The sequence below is a fragment of the Micromys minutus genome (assembly GCF_963924665.1).
Source record: "Micromys minutus genome assembly, chromosome: 15".
Taxonomy (NCBI): Eukaryota; Metazoa; Chordata; class Mammalia; order Rodentia; family Muridae; genus Micromys; species Micromys minutus.
In genome coordinates this window covers 37,613,709-37,625,475 of record NC_137984.1, presented here as the reverse complement: position 1 = coordinate 37,625,475, position 11,767 = coordinate 37,613,709, and the positions used below count along the sequence as shown (strand labels likewise).

Below are 11,767 nucleotides of genomic sequence, written 5' to 3'. Positions count from 1 at the left end.
TAGTGAATATGCTTAAACTGGGCTCACAGTGTTAGTTCCCCATGACCCTACTAGCTTAGATTCAGTTTCCTGCAGGGAGTCTCAGGACTCTGGTAAGCAGAAATGGGCTGGGTGGCTTTAGGATGTCTTTGCTGGCTGATATCCAGAGTTCTGACTTTTAACAGTAAGTTGTATGGCCTCTGTAAGTTTATCTTGCTATATGTCTCTCTTATTAAAAAGAGAATATTCTCAATTTCCCACAGTAGAACAGTGAAAGATTGAAACTGATACTCACACTAGGACACAGTATTTTAAATAAATATTTTAATTCTATTGTTGGCATTTACAGGTAGAAAGCATACAGTATGTTACAGATATCAAACTGTGAAAATATGAATGTTACATAAGTAACAAATGTAAAAAACACATTTTCTTACCTTCCCTGAAAGCAAGAAAAGTTTCCGGCATAGGAAAATATCAGTATCAAAACCACAGCTCAGGTGTAAAAAAAAAAAAAGTTTTACACAGTATTAAAAAATGATCTACAAAAGGACAGAAAGTAAGAAACATTGCAATCTGACTTTATATAAATTATAAAAACTGGGTACTTGGGGTAAATGTTGAATGGCTAGAAAATAAAACCAATTAGGGCCTGCATAGTTCAATTTGTTACAATGTTAAAAGCATAGAACATTTTTTTTTCAATAAATAACTTTAAAAATTGTCTCTTAGAAGTGCGCTGAGAACATTATTCTGGAAGAGAAAGGTGGCAGTGTTCTGGGACAGTATGTGGTCATCTTGTTCTTCCTGGAAGCCTGAGGTAAGTCAGGAGGCCATGAGTGTTCGCACAGAGACACACACGTGTCAATACAGTTTTTAAGAAAGCTTTAAAGTGCGGAACAAAATGACTTAATCTTAGTACCCACCGTCATGTAAAACAAGCCCTTATGGTTTCTGAGCAACATCACATATGAACTGAATCTATACGTCTGAAGCATGTTAATGTGCAGTCTTTCATCCCTCCAAGGCGGGAAGTGCTCCATCCTGCACGTTACAGAGGCTGGTTGAACTTAAATGATCTTGCAAGGTAAAACACAACCGTAACACAATGGAAACAAGCAACCCCACTGTGAAAGGACAAACTCGCGCCTACAACTGCAATGACATAAACCGCAAAAAACCACAAACCAAACACTAAGCAAAACTTGCCAATGTTGCATGCCCCAAAACTCATCACAAAACAAGATGCATGCAGGGGGATCATTCCGTTCCGCTGAGCACATTTAAATTAAAGAGTCGTTTGGAGTCTATGTGAGCAGCTTTGTGGTTCATTTAAAAACCTGTCCCTGGCCACCGTTCTATACTGGCCTGTTTTACAAAGGCGACCACCGCTGGTGGGAAGCCACACCATGTTTGGAGTGTTTCTTGCCCACACATACACCTCACACGCACTGTTCCGCATCCCCGTCTTTGGCGGCTGGTTTAGCTGCCCCGCTTTTACCTTCTTCGTTACCAGCTGCTTTTTCTGGGAGAGAGGCCAAATCTTTAAAGACATCCACATAGTGCCCAAAGCCCGGGCCCCAGTTCAAAAGATTGTCCCAGTTGAAGTTGCCTGCCTGCTGTCCCAGCTTCAGGGTGCTGTCTGCGGCCCCAGATGCTGCTGCAGGGGTACCCACTGGTCCTCCCTCAGCCCTGCGTCCATGGTACCTTCTGGGTTTCAGTCTGGCTCCATAATTATCTTCATCATCTGCATCAGATTCATTGACTTGCGATAACTTGGGCATCCTGGATGTGTAGACCACCGGCTTCTCCCTGTCGTATTCCATTTCTGAGCATGTGAAGGAGTCATGGGAGTCACTGTCAGAAGAAGATTCTGGGGCAGGGATGCCATCAGCTGGGTTCCTGGTTCTGGACAGGGGCCTTCTACAGTCTTCTTCAGAAGATGACCTCCCATGGTCTGCACTGCAGATGCTGGGGTTTCTGGGGCGAGGGGTGTTGAGCCTCTCTACCTCCTCGATAGAGAGTCCCACTGGAGGAGAAGATTCTAGAGGGATCTGTGCTATCGGCTGCTTGAGGCGACTTCCGGGCCTCGAGCCATGTGATGTCATAGTCTGAGGGCTCTTACTTCTTCTTCCTAGCCTGGTGGCATAGTTGAACATGCCAGGCTGGCAGGGGTCCCCATGCATTTCTAGCGTACCCCCATCCCGCAGAGGAAGGTGCAGTTCACGGGCTGGGCTGTTCCTGTAAAAAGCAGATGGTTTGGAGAAAGGAGCTGGGCTGTGCCTGGACAGGGGATTGGGAGTCGGGCAGGCTGAGTGGCTGAGGGAGCTGGTTCTTAACGCCTGACCATATGAAGAAGGCTGGTAGGTCAGGCTGCTTGCTCCCAAGGGCATAGGGGACTGCCTGGCAAAGCCCAGAGGACTGTGCCTCTGGATAGAAAACTTTGGCGTGTGGCTTCGGAACTGTTTGTAGTGCTGGATGATGTCTGCATCCGAGGGCGCGATACTGCTGGCATTGTCGATGTCGTAATGCTCAATCTCTTGCTCAGGGGAAGCCAGCGGGGCACTAGGGATGGTCTCTGAGTTGTGGGGGATGTCAGTCTCATCGAAGATTAGGTAAGGATTCTCTCTCTCTATTATGTCCGGCTTGGGATTCCCCTCCGGTTGCTTCCTGACAGCTAAGTCATCCCCATAGGGGGGGATGTTGTCTGGGTCATCAAAAGCCACATTCTCACTGCCCTTTTTCTTCTTCTCCTTTGGCTTCTTCTCCTCTTTGGGGTTTTTGGGCATCTTTCCCCTGCACTGGTTGCATAGAATCAAACTGAGGACGAGCAGCGCAAGGGCTGTGGCACAGCTGCCCACAATTGCAGGCACAGCCCAAAGAGGTAAGGAGATCTCCTCTGGACCCTGACTCTGGACACACACGTGTCCCCCAGGACTCCCAGCCTTGCACACCTTGCCCTGAGGACAGAGAACACCTAGGCAGGCCACCACCGTCTCACAGGTCCTCCCCGTGTGAGACTCTGGACAGCTGCAAGTGTAGCCAGAGAGCAGACCTGGCTCACAGCTGCCTCCGTTCTGGCAAGGGTGGGATGCACAGTCACCAGGAGGGACACATTTGTAGGCATACCACTGGTTGATACACAGAAGATCGCCCCAGCATGGGTTGCTGGCACAGATGTTGGGACCCCGGCAGCCGATCTTCACTGAAGGGTCAGTCTTGGAGATTGAGGCCAGGCTGTGCTTCCCACTAAAGGGGAGGCTTTCTCCACCATAGAGCACTGAGGCAATGCAGCCATTAAAACCTGTCAGGGCGATAGAACAGGAGGCCATTTAGAGAAAGGCAACCATTTCATGTCTGAGTGTTGAGATCTGAAGAAGAGAAGCCCCCAGAGCCACCGGAGAGGTTCCCAGCTCCAGGTCAAAGATGGGGACAGCATGTCCTCTGAGACTAACCCAGATCCATGTAGTTCTGTAATGAGAACCAATGTTTAGGAAGTTCTTCACCAGTAGAATTGTCTTCATCCTCTTCTCTCCTTTTATCCATTTAAAGATTTATCAGTTTATTGCTTTGATTCTTACAGGCCAAAGACCAAGAGTTACTAAGAGATCGAATATATTTTATGAACATGAGAAAGCAAAATCAAGGCCAGTTGCCCAAACCGCAAGAGCACAGGGTGTGCAATCACTGACCATACGACTTCCAAACAGGCAAGGATGGGCCCTTGTGGGTCAGAAGAGAAACCTTAGCCCTAGTGTTAGGGGTTTTCCCAGGGTGGAGAGGTAACTGCCACACCCGTGTTGCAAATGGTCAGGATGCAGGGGTCAGAAAACTAAACTATCCCAAGGAGTTTATCAGTAGTGATTAGTAATGATAGAAACAACTCAGAAACTCTTCATTGGGCTTGAGCCAACTGATGCCAGGGAGCATCTATGTGAGGGCACAAGAATTCACTTTGAATATCAGACTAATGAAATCTACTCTGCCCTGATTTCTTACAAAATCCAAATAGACCGTGTGTATTCTAAAATCCATTAAACATAAGGACTTCTGACCTAGAATTTTTTATGCTTGTATTCTAATATTGGTACCACATTCTGTGTCTTCCTCTGTTCTGACACACTTTCCCACTCAAGTGACAAATGCCAGCCTGATGTCCTCCCTCCAGAATGTTCTTGGACATTGATTCTTGACTATACATCCGTGGATTTTGACTTCTCTTCCTCTTTGTAACTCTTCTTCTTCTTTTTTTATTTTTTCTGTGACATTTTGTACTCTTTGAAAGCTCCACACGCTTGTACTGACTCATTCTTCTTTAAACCCTTCTTTCTTTTTGGAGATACTTGAGGTTAAACACTAAGCTTTCTAGACCTTTAGCTCTGGGACACCCACCTGGAACCACCACCCATCTTATCTATACCCACCAAGACTCTCTCCACTTACACATCTCTAGCCCAAGTCTGTCCTGGGTCCCTCTCATCCATTCTATGCCTTTCAAAGGTGCCTCAAGTCCATTTTTCCCATAGCAAACCCCAGGATTCCCTAAGAAATGCCTCTTCATTCTTTTCAACAGTCCCCTTCCTCAGTAGCACTAAGTTTGTCTGAGACTAAAAGTCAAGAATTTTAATGAATCATTACTGAAAATGGCCTCCAGATTACTTTGGGTCCATATACTTGAATGTCATACCTTGGCCATCCCATTACAATATCTTCCCATAATGCAGTGCTTTCCAGATACTGGCTGCCAAAACCTGGTCCTGTGACTCCTCCCCAGTTCATCCTCATAAGCAACTTAAAAGGTGGTCTATAGTATGGCACACTTAATGGCAATAAACATCAAAACTGCAATTACTCTTCACTGTTCTGCAAGTGAAGTAAGTAAGTTCACACTTTCTAACTAGAGCACCTTCTTTTATTCTTCAGTCTCATTATCTGCCTCTAAACTCACTTTTTTGTTTTTTATCAATTAAGCCTTTTGACACTCTCACCGTCCTTTTGACTTAAGAACACAAGGGTTTCTGCATTTTTCTTTGTACCACTGACCTCAGATAACATCAATGGCCTGTGAGGACCTGATGGGTGTTTCTTATTCTGGTCTTTTGTGTTACCTGGGAGACTGGCTTTGATAAAGACAGGAGTGAATAGACGGTGACCCTGAGGACAAGCCAAGCATCAGAGCAGCCCGTGCTTAAATCAGGTCTCAAAAGCGTTGGCGAAAGCCGTTAATGGTAGCGAGAGTACCCTGATTCCAATCTCTCTAAACACAGTTATGTTTATGAGAAGATTCACAATCACAGTATCAGAAATCCAACTGCTTTTGTTAAAAAAGGACACTGTGATGGAATTACTCTGTGGAAGTAAGTCATATAAGATAGACTGATTTTTACCTCCATCCTACCACTTTGCCACACAAATCACCTATATACTTTGAGGACCAGATTTTCCTTAGCTTTATTATCCTCCTGGATACACTAGGCACTTACCTGTTTGAGTGTCCCGATGGGCTTGGTTGGGAGGGATTCCTCCCAGGGACATGGAGAGGACCTCGATGCCACCAAAGTCCTGTGTGGGGTGGACGATGTCTCTGTTGTATATCCTGTCTACAGACAGCACGGTGGTGCTTCCATTCTTTAAGATCCGGAAGGTATGCCAATGGCCATCTGCAATGTATGCTTCCGGGATGATTCGCTCTACTTTCCCAGCAACACCTGCGTCTGACGTGAAGTGCACTTTGCCATTCTTAATCTGGAAGATGCATTATAAACAACACACGGGTCAAACATGAGATCTTTAAATAAAAATATGATGTATTTAAAATACAGGCCAATCAGAAGGAGATGGAATGGATGTGGCAATACTATGTGTTCGCACATATCATCTGATAATTGTAGACAACGTAATTGCTTCTCTACTCATGCTAACGGGTTTTAAATTTATAAGTAGTGTCCTGAGGGGCGTGTAACTTTCCAGAACAAAGCTGAAAAATTGAAGTGACTAGGTCGCCTAAGTAATCGACAGTAATTGTGATTATTTACTTTTCAAGGATGGGGGGAAATGATTTTTACTAAATAACTAAGTTTAGTAAAAAGGCCAGAGTGACTTTAAAAACTAAAAATGAAGACTTGCAATACCAAAAAGTTATTAGGAAGCTGCAGAGGTAGAGCAGTTGGAAAAACAATGACAAACGTATCTCCTCCTTCGCATCCCACAACACTGGAATTTTAGAAAACAAATGAGGTTCATTATTTCATTTCCAAGGTGGAATACCATAAACTAACAGGGGACTTGGATAGGACTTCACTACAGCTGTCTCTTCAATTTATCTAAAGGAATTTGATTTCTTTCAGTTCCCCTACTAGAACACTAGGTAACAGGACACTCCAGTTTCCAACTCAAAAGTTTCCAGTATTGAGATGACCCCTCAGAAAATGAATAATTTGTAAGGTAAGATGAGCCCATGGGTCAGAGAACCTTTCCCATCTCTGCTGCCAGATAGGACCAGTGTCCAGAGGAAGAAAGACAGTGGCACAGGAGTGACTGAACGGAAACCTGGCTCAGTCCTGGGTGTCACTCAGCTCAGACACTATGTCTATATGCAAGGACCACTCCCGGGAACACTGCAAAGCAGTTTATTTGTGCTTTATGGAAAATTCATGCCACACAGTTACATATACCAGTCACACAGTAATATTTTAATGTGATCATTTGGGATAAAAATGATCACATAGCCTGGTAGCTGGATCAGTGGGTAAAAGAGCTTCTTTGTTGGCATGAGGACCTGAGTTATAATTCCCAACACACACATAAAAAGCTGGGTGACTCCAGAACTGACGGGAAGTATCTTCAGAGCTTTCTTAATAGACAGTTTAACAGTATCTGAGGCTTTCAGGTTAATAAGAAAGCCATCCAAAGCAATTAGGCAGAGAAAAGTAGAAGACAGTAAGTGTCATGCTGTGGCCTGCAGTGTATTCAATTCCCTTATGTGCAAACATTATACACTTACACACTGCATATGTGTATGTAAATGTAATATGTATATGCAAATTAAATTATCAGAGTGGAACCATTCTAGAATCTTCCCCTCGGTTATTCTAACTATATCCTCAAACATTCAATCATCCAGAACCTTACCACTTTACAGGCATTAATGTGTGTGTGTGTGTGTGTGTGTGTGTGTGTGTGTGTGTGTGTGTGTGTGTGTGTTAGAGATAGAGAGAGACAAAGGGACAGAGGAGGGAGTTTAATAAATGAAGAGTTTAAGAAATGGTTAGAAGGAGAGCCAATAGAAACAAAAGCCATGGCTCTTGGATGACCGGCAGCCGACATCAGAATAGCACATTCTGTCCCAGCCTTCCTCAACTACATTCCAGCCGACCCTTCATCTCCTGCCCAGCACTTCTACTTTCTGAGTCCATTTTGCTTTTTTCCTGGCTGCTCTTTTCATTTCTGTTTATTTCACCTGCCTGGTCACAGTTTTCTCACTAAATGCCATGGCTGCTAATTACTGGTTATTCTGGCCTTTTTTTTTTTCTTTTTTAGTTCTGAGACCCCATTTTGAGAGGCACAAGCTACCACCCTATTTGAACTTTGCAGTGACAAAGATGGACCCTAGAATTCAGCTGCTTTCTATAGGAAGCTCTCACTTCTTCAACCATTTATACATTGTCTCATTTTCTTGGCTGAAGGAAACTAGATAAGAATGTGTCATATGTCATATAAATGGCATCTGGACTTGGAAGCAGCCTCACAGATTGTCTCATGTAAAAACTGTAGTCTGGCCTCTCAGAATGGAGGGATGTTGAGCAGAGTCCTTTCGGTGTCCTCTTCCATCAAGGAGTAGTGCTCTAGGAAGCAAAATCTACTCTCTATAGATCATGGCTCTTTTGGCCAGGGCTCTCTTGTTATCTTCTGCCATCGTTGTTTCTAATTTTCTTTTCAATAGAAATTATAAACAGCACACATCGAGCACATTCCAAATACTTTTTTGTTTCACAATTTATACTAATTGATGAACCAAGATATTTGTCTATGTAATGAAAGTAAAGTGAAAATTTGAAGATGTCCTCATAGAAAATCAGAACCCTGTCTCAAATTCTACACTGCTTGACATTTCTGACCACACAGTTCTCCATGGGGGTACTGTTTGGATTATAAGAGGCTCAACTCTAATCTTCAGCAACTACACTGTAGTAATACCATCACTCCTCTAATAAACAACATCTCCAAACAGTGCTAAAGTACAATTAAGTGTAAATCCATCTAGAAACAAATGCCTAAGAAAGATACAAGTAGGTCACCATGTGTGCCTTATTGAAAATAGACACCTAAGAAACAGCAGGAAGAGTTGGCTGCACCTGGTAAACCAAAACCTAAAATTTAACAATAAGCATCAATTTCATTTTTAATATTATTTGTAAACTAAATCAAGTAATTGCTAATTCTGTTCTGTGTGTTTCAAAATTGTGATAAAAAAAAAAACAAAACATTGTTAGTAAGCATGGATTTGTTGTAAGAATTTCAAAAATCAATATAAAAGAATCAATTAAATTGTAAAACACAGAATGATCTTGTTAAACAGTTGATAGAACTAAGTACAAGTTTCCATGGGTGAATTGGTGCTAGTGTCTGTATATGAAAGACTTCAGTTGTCATTTCAGACTCTTAGAAGGCCACAGGGGTGGGAAAAGGAGGGTTCATGGCATGCAAGCCATGGTTTTTACTTCTGGCCATAGAGAGAAAACATGAAGTAAAAGCTTGGAGAGAAATCCACTCTTCTTGTTGAATACACATTTTTAAAGTTTTTGTTTTGGATTTCTTATTTTACTTAAAGTGGGCAGAGATATGCCTCATTGCTTGCGGTACAAGTGTGAGAACCTAAGTTTGGAACGCCAGCACCCATGTCAATAGCTGCAAAGGAGCCAAGCAAATTCCTAAATGCACATGGTCAGCCAGGAAAGCAGACTTGTGAGCTCCAGGCACAAAGAGAGACCCTGCTTCAGTGCAATAAGGTAGAGAATCATAGGATTCCACCTTATGTCTCCACAGGACTGAGAATACACCCCTCACACAGGTTCCTCTCCCTCCCCACCCTAACACACATTTCTCCCTTTCTCTCTCCCTCTCATTAAAACTTATTTAAAGAGACAAAAAGAAATTTTACTTACACTAAATACCAAGTACCTTTAATTTTTCCCTAGGTGATGAATGAAAAGTGTATTTCAGAACAAAGTCAGATAATTTCTAATACTTATTCTGATCTTAGAATTTAACCTATATCAGCAGTGTTTAAAATAATTCTTGATGAAAAATAATTCTTCATAATCAATGCATACTCCTCATGCTTCATTTTGCTTGCAGCAGAAGGGAAAGATGCCAATTTTTATCAGGCAAAACAGACTTGACAATCTATTCATCCTGGCCTATCTGACAGTTGACTCTACTCTAAAGCAAGACAAAGGTCGTCTTAGATTTTATATTTTTACTCTGGCCCAGGTCCTAGAACTATTTAGGGTTAATGGTATTGGATTACTTCAAAGGACTAGCCAAAACTTTAAGACCTATGTAAAGAAGACAAAATTTGTGGGAGAAGTGACTAAGTCCCCAGAGTAGGCAGGAGTCATCTGATGGGTCATCATGGGTTGCTCTCTCACCTTCACTGTGGTATAATTGCTGCTTTCCTGGATATGGATCAAAATGCCATTCTCACTCCGAGTCCTGAATTTTACTTCCAGGCTATTGACACCAAATGGCTCCAATATGGCTTCCCGTATGCTCTGTGTCAGCAAGTATTCCCTCTTCTCGCTCTGGCTCATGTGGTAATCCAGGCGACCTTTGCCTTCTAGAGACAAGGCAGTATCTGGAGTGACAGCTGAAAGCCAAGAAGAAAACGGAAAAATGAAGGCATTCATTGGACTTTGTAGATCATTCTTTGGAGTATTAAAAATGACAAAAGCTCAAGTTTCTAAAACCACTGTCCCTAGTCCTCCTCTGAGAAAACAATTTTCATTTGTGAATAATTGTGCAAGTATATTTCCAATGGTTGAGTCCTTTTTGGATCTGTGAAACATAAAACCCTTGATGACATTCATTAATCACTTGGGGCCTCATCATTCAAACTCTTTGCTATGAGACAGAAAGCCCGGGCATGAAACACACAGCCAACTGCTAAAATGTACAACTCAAGACTTGACCCAATTTCAATGCATTCCTGAAATTATTAAACAAATATATTTTTACAGTTGGAAATCTTTGACTCTTTATTCTTCATGAGTCTCTGATTTTTAAAATATGGAAGCTCAAGAAGTATCCAGAGAAAACTTTCTATGAAACTCTCTCTACCTGAAGCCATTGTCATGGATGGCACATCATCAGACCTAATAAGAGACTCCCAGGCAAGACCATAACCAAGAACATAACTCAGGAAAACACTGGGAAAATGGAATGGGGATAACTCTGCCCTGGGTATCACACTCTACACAGATAAACAGAATAACATGGGCAGAATTATTTCTAGGTTTACAAAAATGAGTCTCAGGGCAGCTAACTGAAGAAATACCACATTGTAACCAACCCTCCCCTCACACACACATTCACACACACACACACACACACTCACACACACACTTTCTGTTATAGTCAGTATGCTAAGATACATCTATGCTATCTACCTCTAATATCTTCTGGATTGTAACATATTCTAATGTTATCACTCATTTATCTCCATTCTCTATTACAGTAGCAACAAATGGTTCCTTTAATGGTCATCAGGTGCCTGTGGCTGAATTAGTAATAATCATTTCATTCATTTCAAAATAAAGCAGTTCTCATAAAGGCAGCCCTAAGGGCTCGGGGCAGAATAGAATACACAGCTTTCAATTAGAGAGCAATCCTTTACTGATGGTTCAAGTATTATAGACACTTGATCACCATAAGATTAGGGCTTCAATGGAAAGTCATTAATGAGCAGACTGAGATAGCACTCAAAAACAACTTAAGATAAAACACACTTACTTTTGTTTTTTAACACATATTAAGTATCACAAAGTATTTGGAGCTGTGCATTGTTCTGTGATACAACATGTAAATTTTTTATGCCAGATTAAGAAAAATGTGACCAGAGAATGATCCCTAGACCATAGACAGTATTGATCTACAACCTCAATATAGCTGGTAAATTTTTAGAGTTCCTAACTACCTGATATATGACATAAAATAACCCATAGTGCATTTATAATGGGAAAGTAAGTATTTAGGAAAGTCCAGTCATTTGATTCTTCAGAGAAGAAGCCAATTTACAACTGTCATTGTGTTTTACCCCATTTTAAATACCTATCAATGACCACATTAGAGTCTAAGTGCAATAACATCTTTTGTGCACATATAAATACGTTCTGGGGTGCAATGGCATCCCATGAAGATGAAAATTGTGACCTACATTTTTCACAGTACTTCCCGGTCAGGCCCTCCATGCACTGACACTGCTGCCATGACCAGAAGTCGACACAGGTGCCACCATGTTGGCAGGGGTTGCGAGCACACGTGCCTTCTAGTCTGGGACACCTACAAGAGAGTCACAGAAAAGAGGGATGAAACAACAAACTGCAAGAAAAAAACTTGTCTTGAAGCAGACACAGACTGATCAACGTGCTTAATAGCAGGCTCTCAGGATAGGAAGGGACTTGTGCCAGCTACCCTGCAGCAGTTAATGACAGAGCACCTCAAAACACAGTCTAACTCACACCAAAGAACAAGGCAAAATAAAATATTTTATACAATGACAACCAAAGGT

At 42.2% G+C, this 11,767-nt stretch overlaps 1 protein-coding gene across 1 annotated transcript in view; it reads right to left on the bottom strand.

Annotated features, from left to right (window-relative positions):
* Window positions 1–477: 477 nt before the first annotated feature.
* FAT4 (FAT atypical cadherin 4) overlaps window positions 478–11,767 on the bottom strand; it is a gene marked incomplete at its 5' end in the record, with an annotated part of 119,514 nt that continues 108,224 nt past the window's right edge. The window contains 4 exons of the mRNA XM_080929244.1: window positions 478–3,283; window positions 5,463–5,724; window positions 9,630–9,847; window positions 11,414–11,538. Of these exons, the coding sequence (XP_080785370.1) occupies window positions 1,422–3,283; window positions 5,463–5,724; window positions 9,630–9,847; window positions 11,414–11,538 (2,467 nt within the window). The 3' untranslated portion in view covers window positions 478–1,421. The remainder of the gene's footprint in view (window positions 3,284–5,462; window positions 5,725–9,629; window positions 9,848–11,413; window positions 11,539–11,767) is intronic.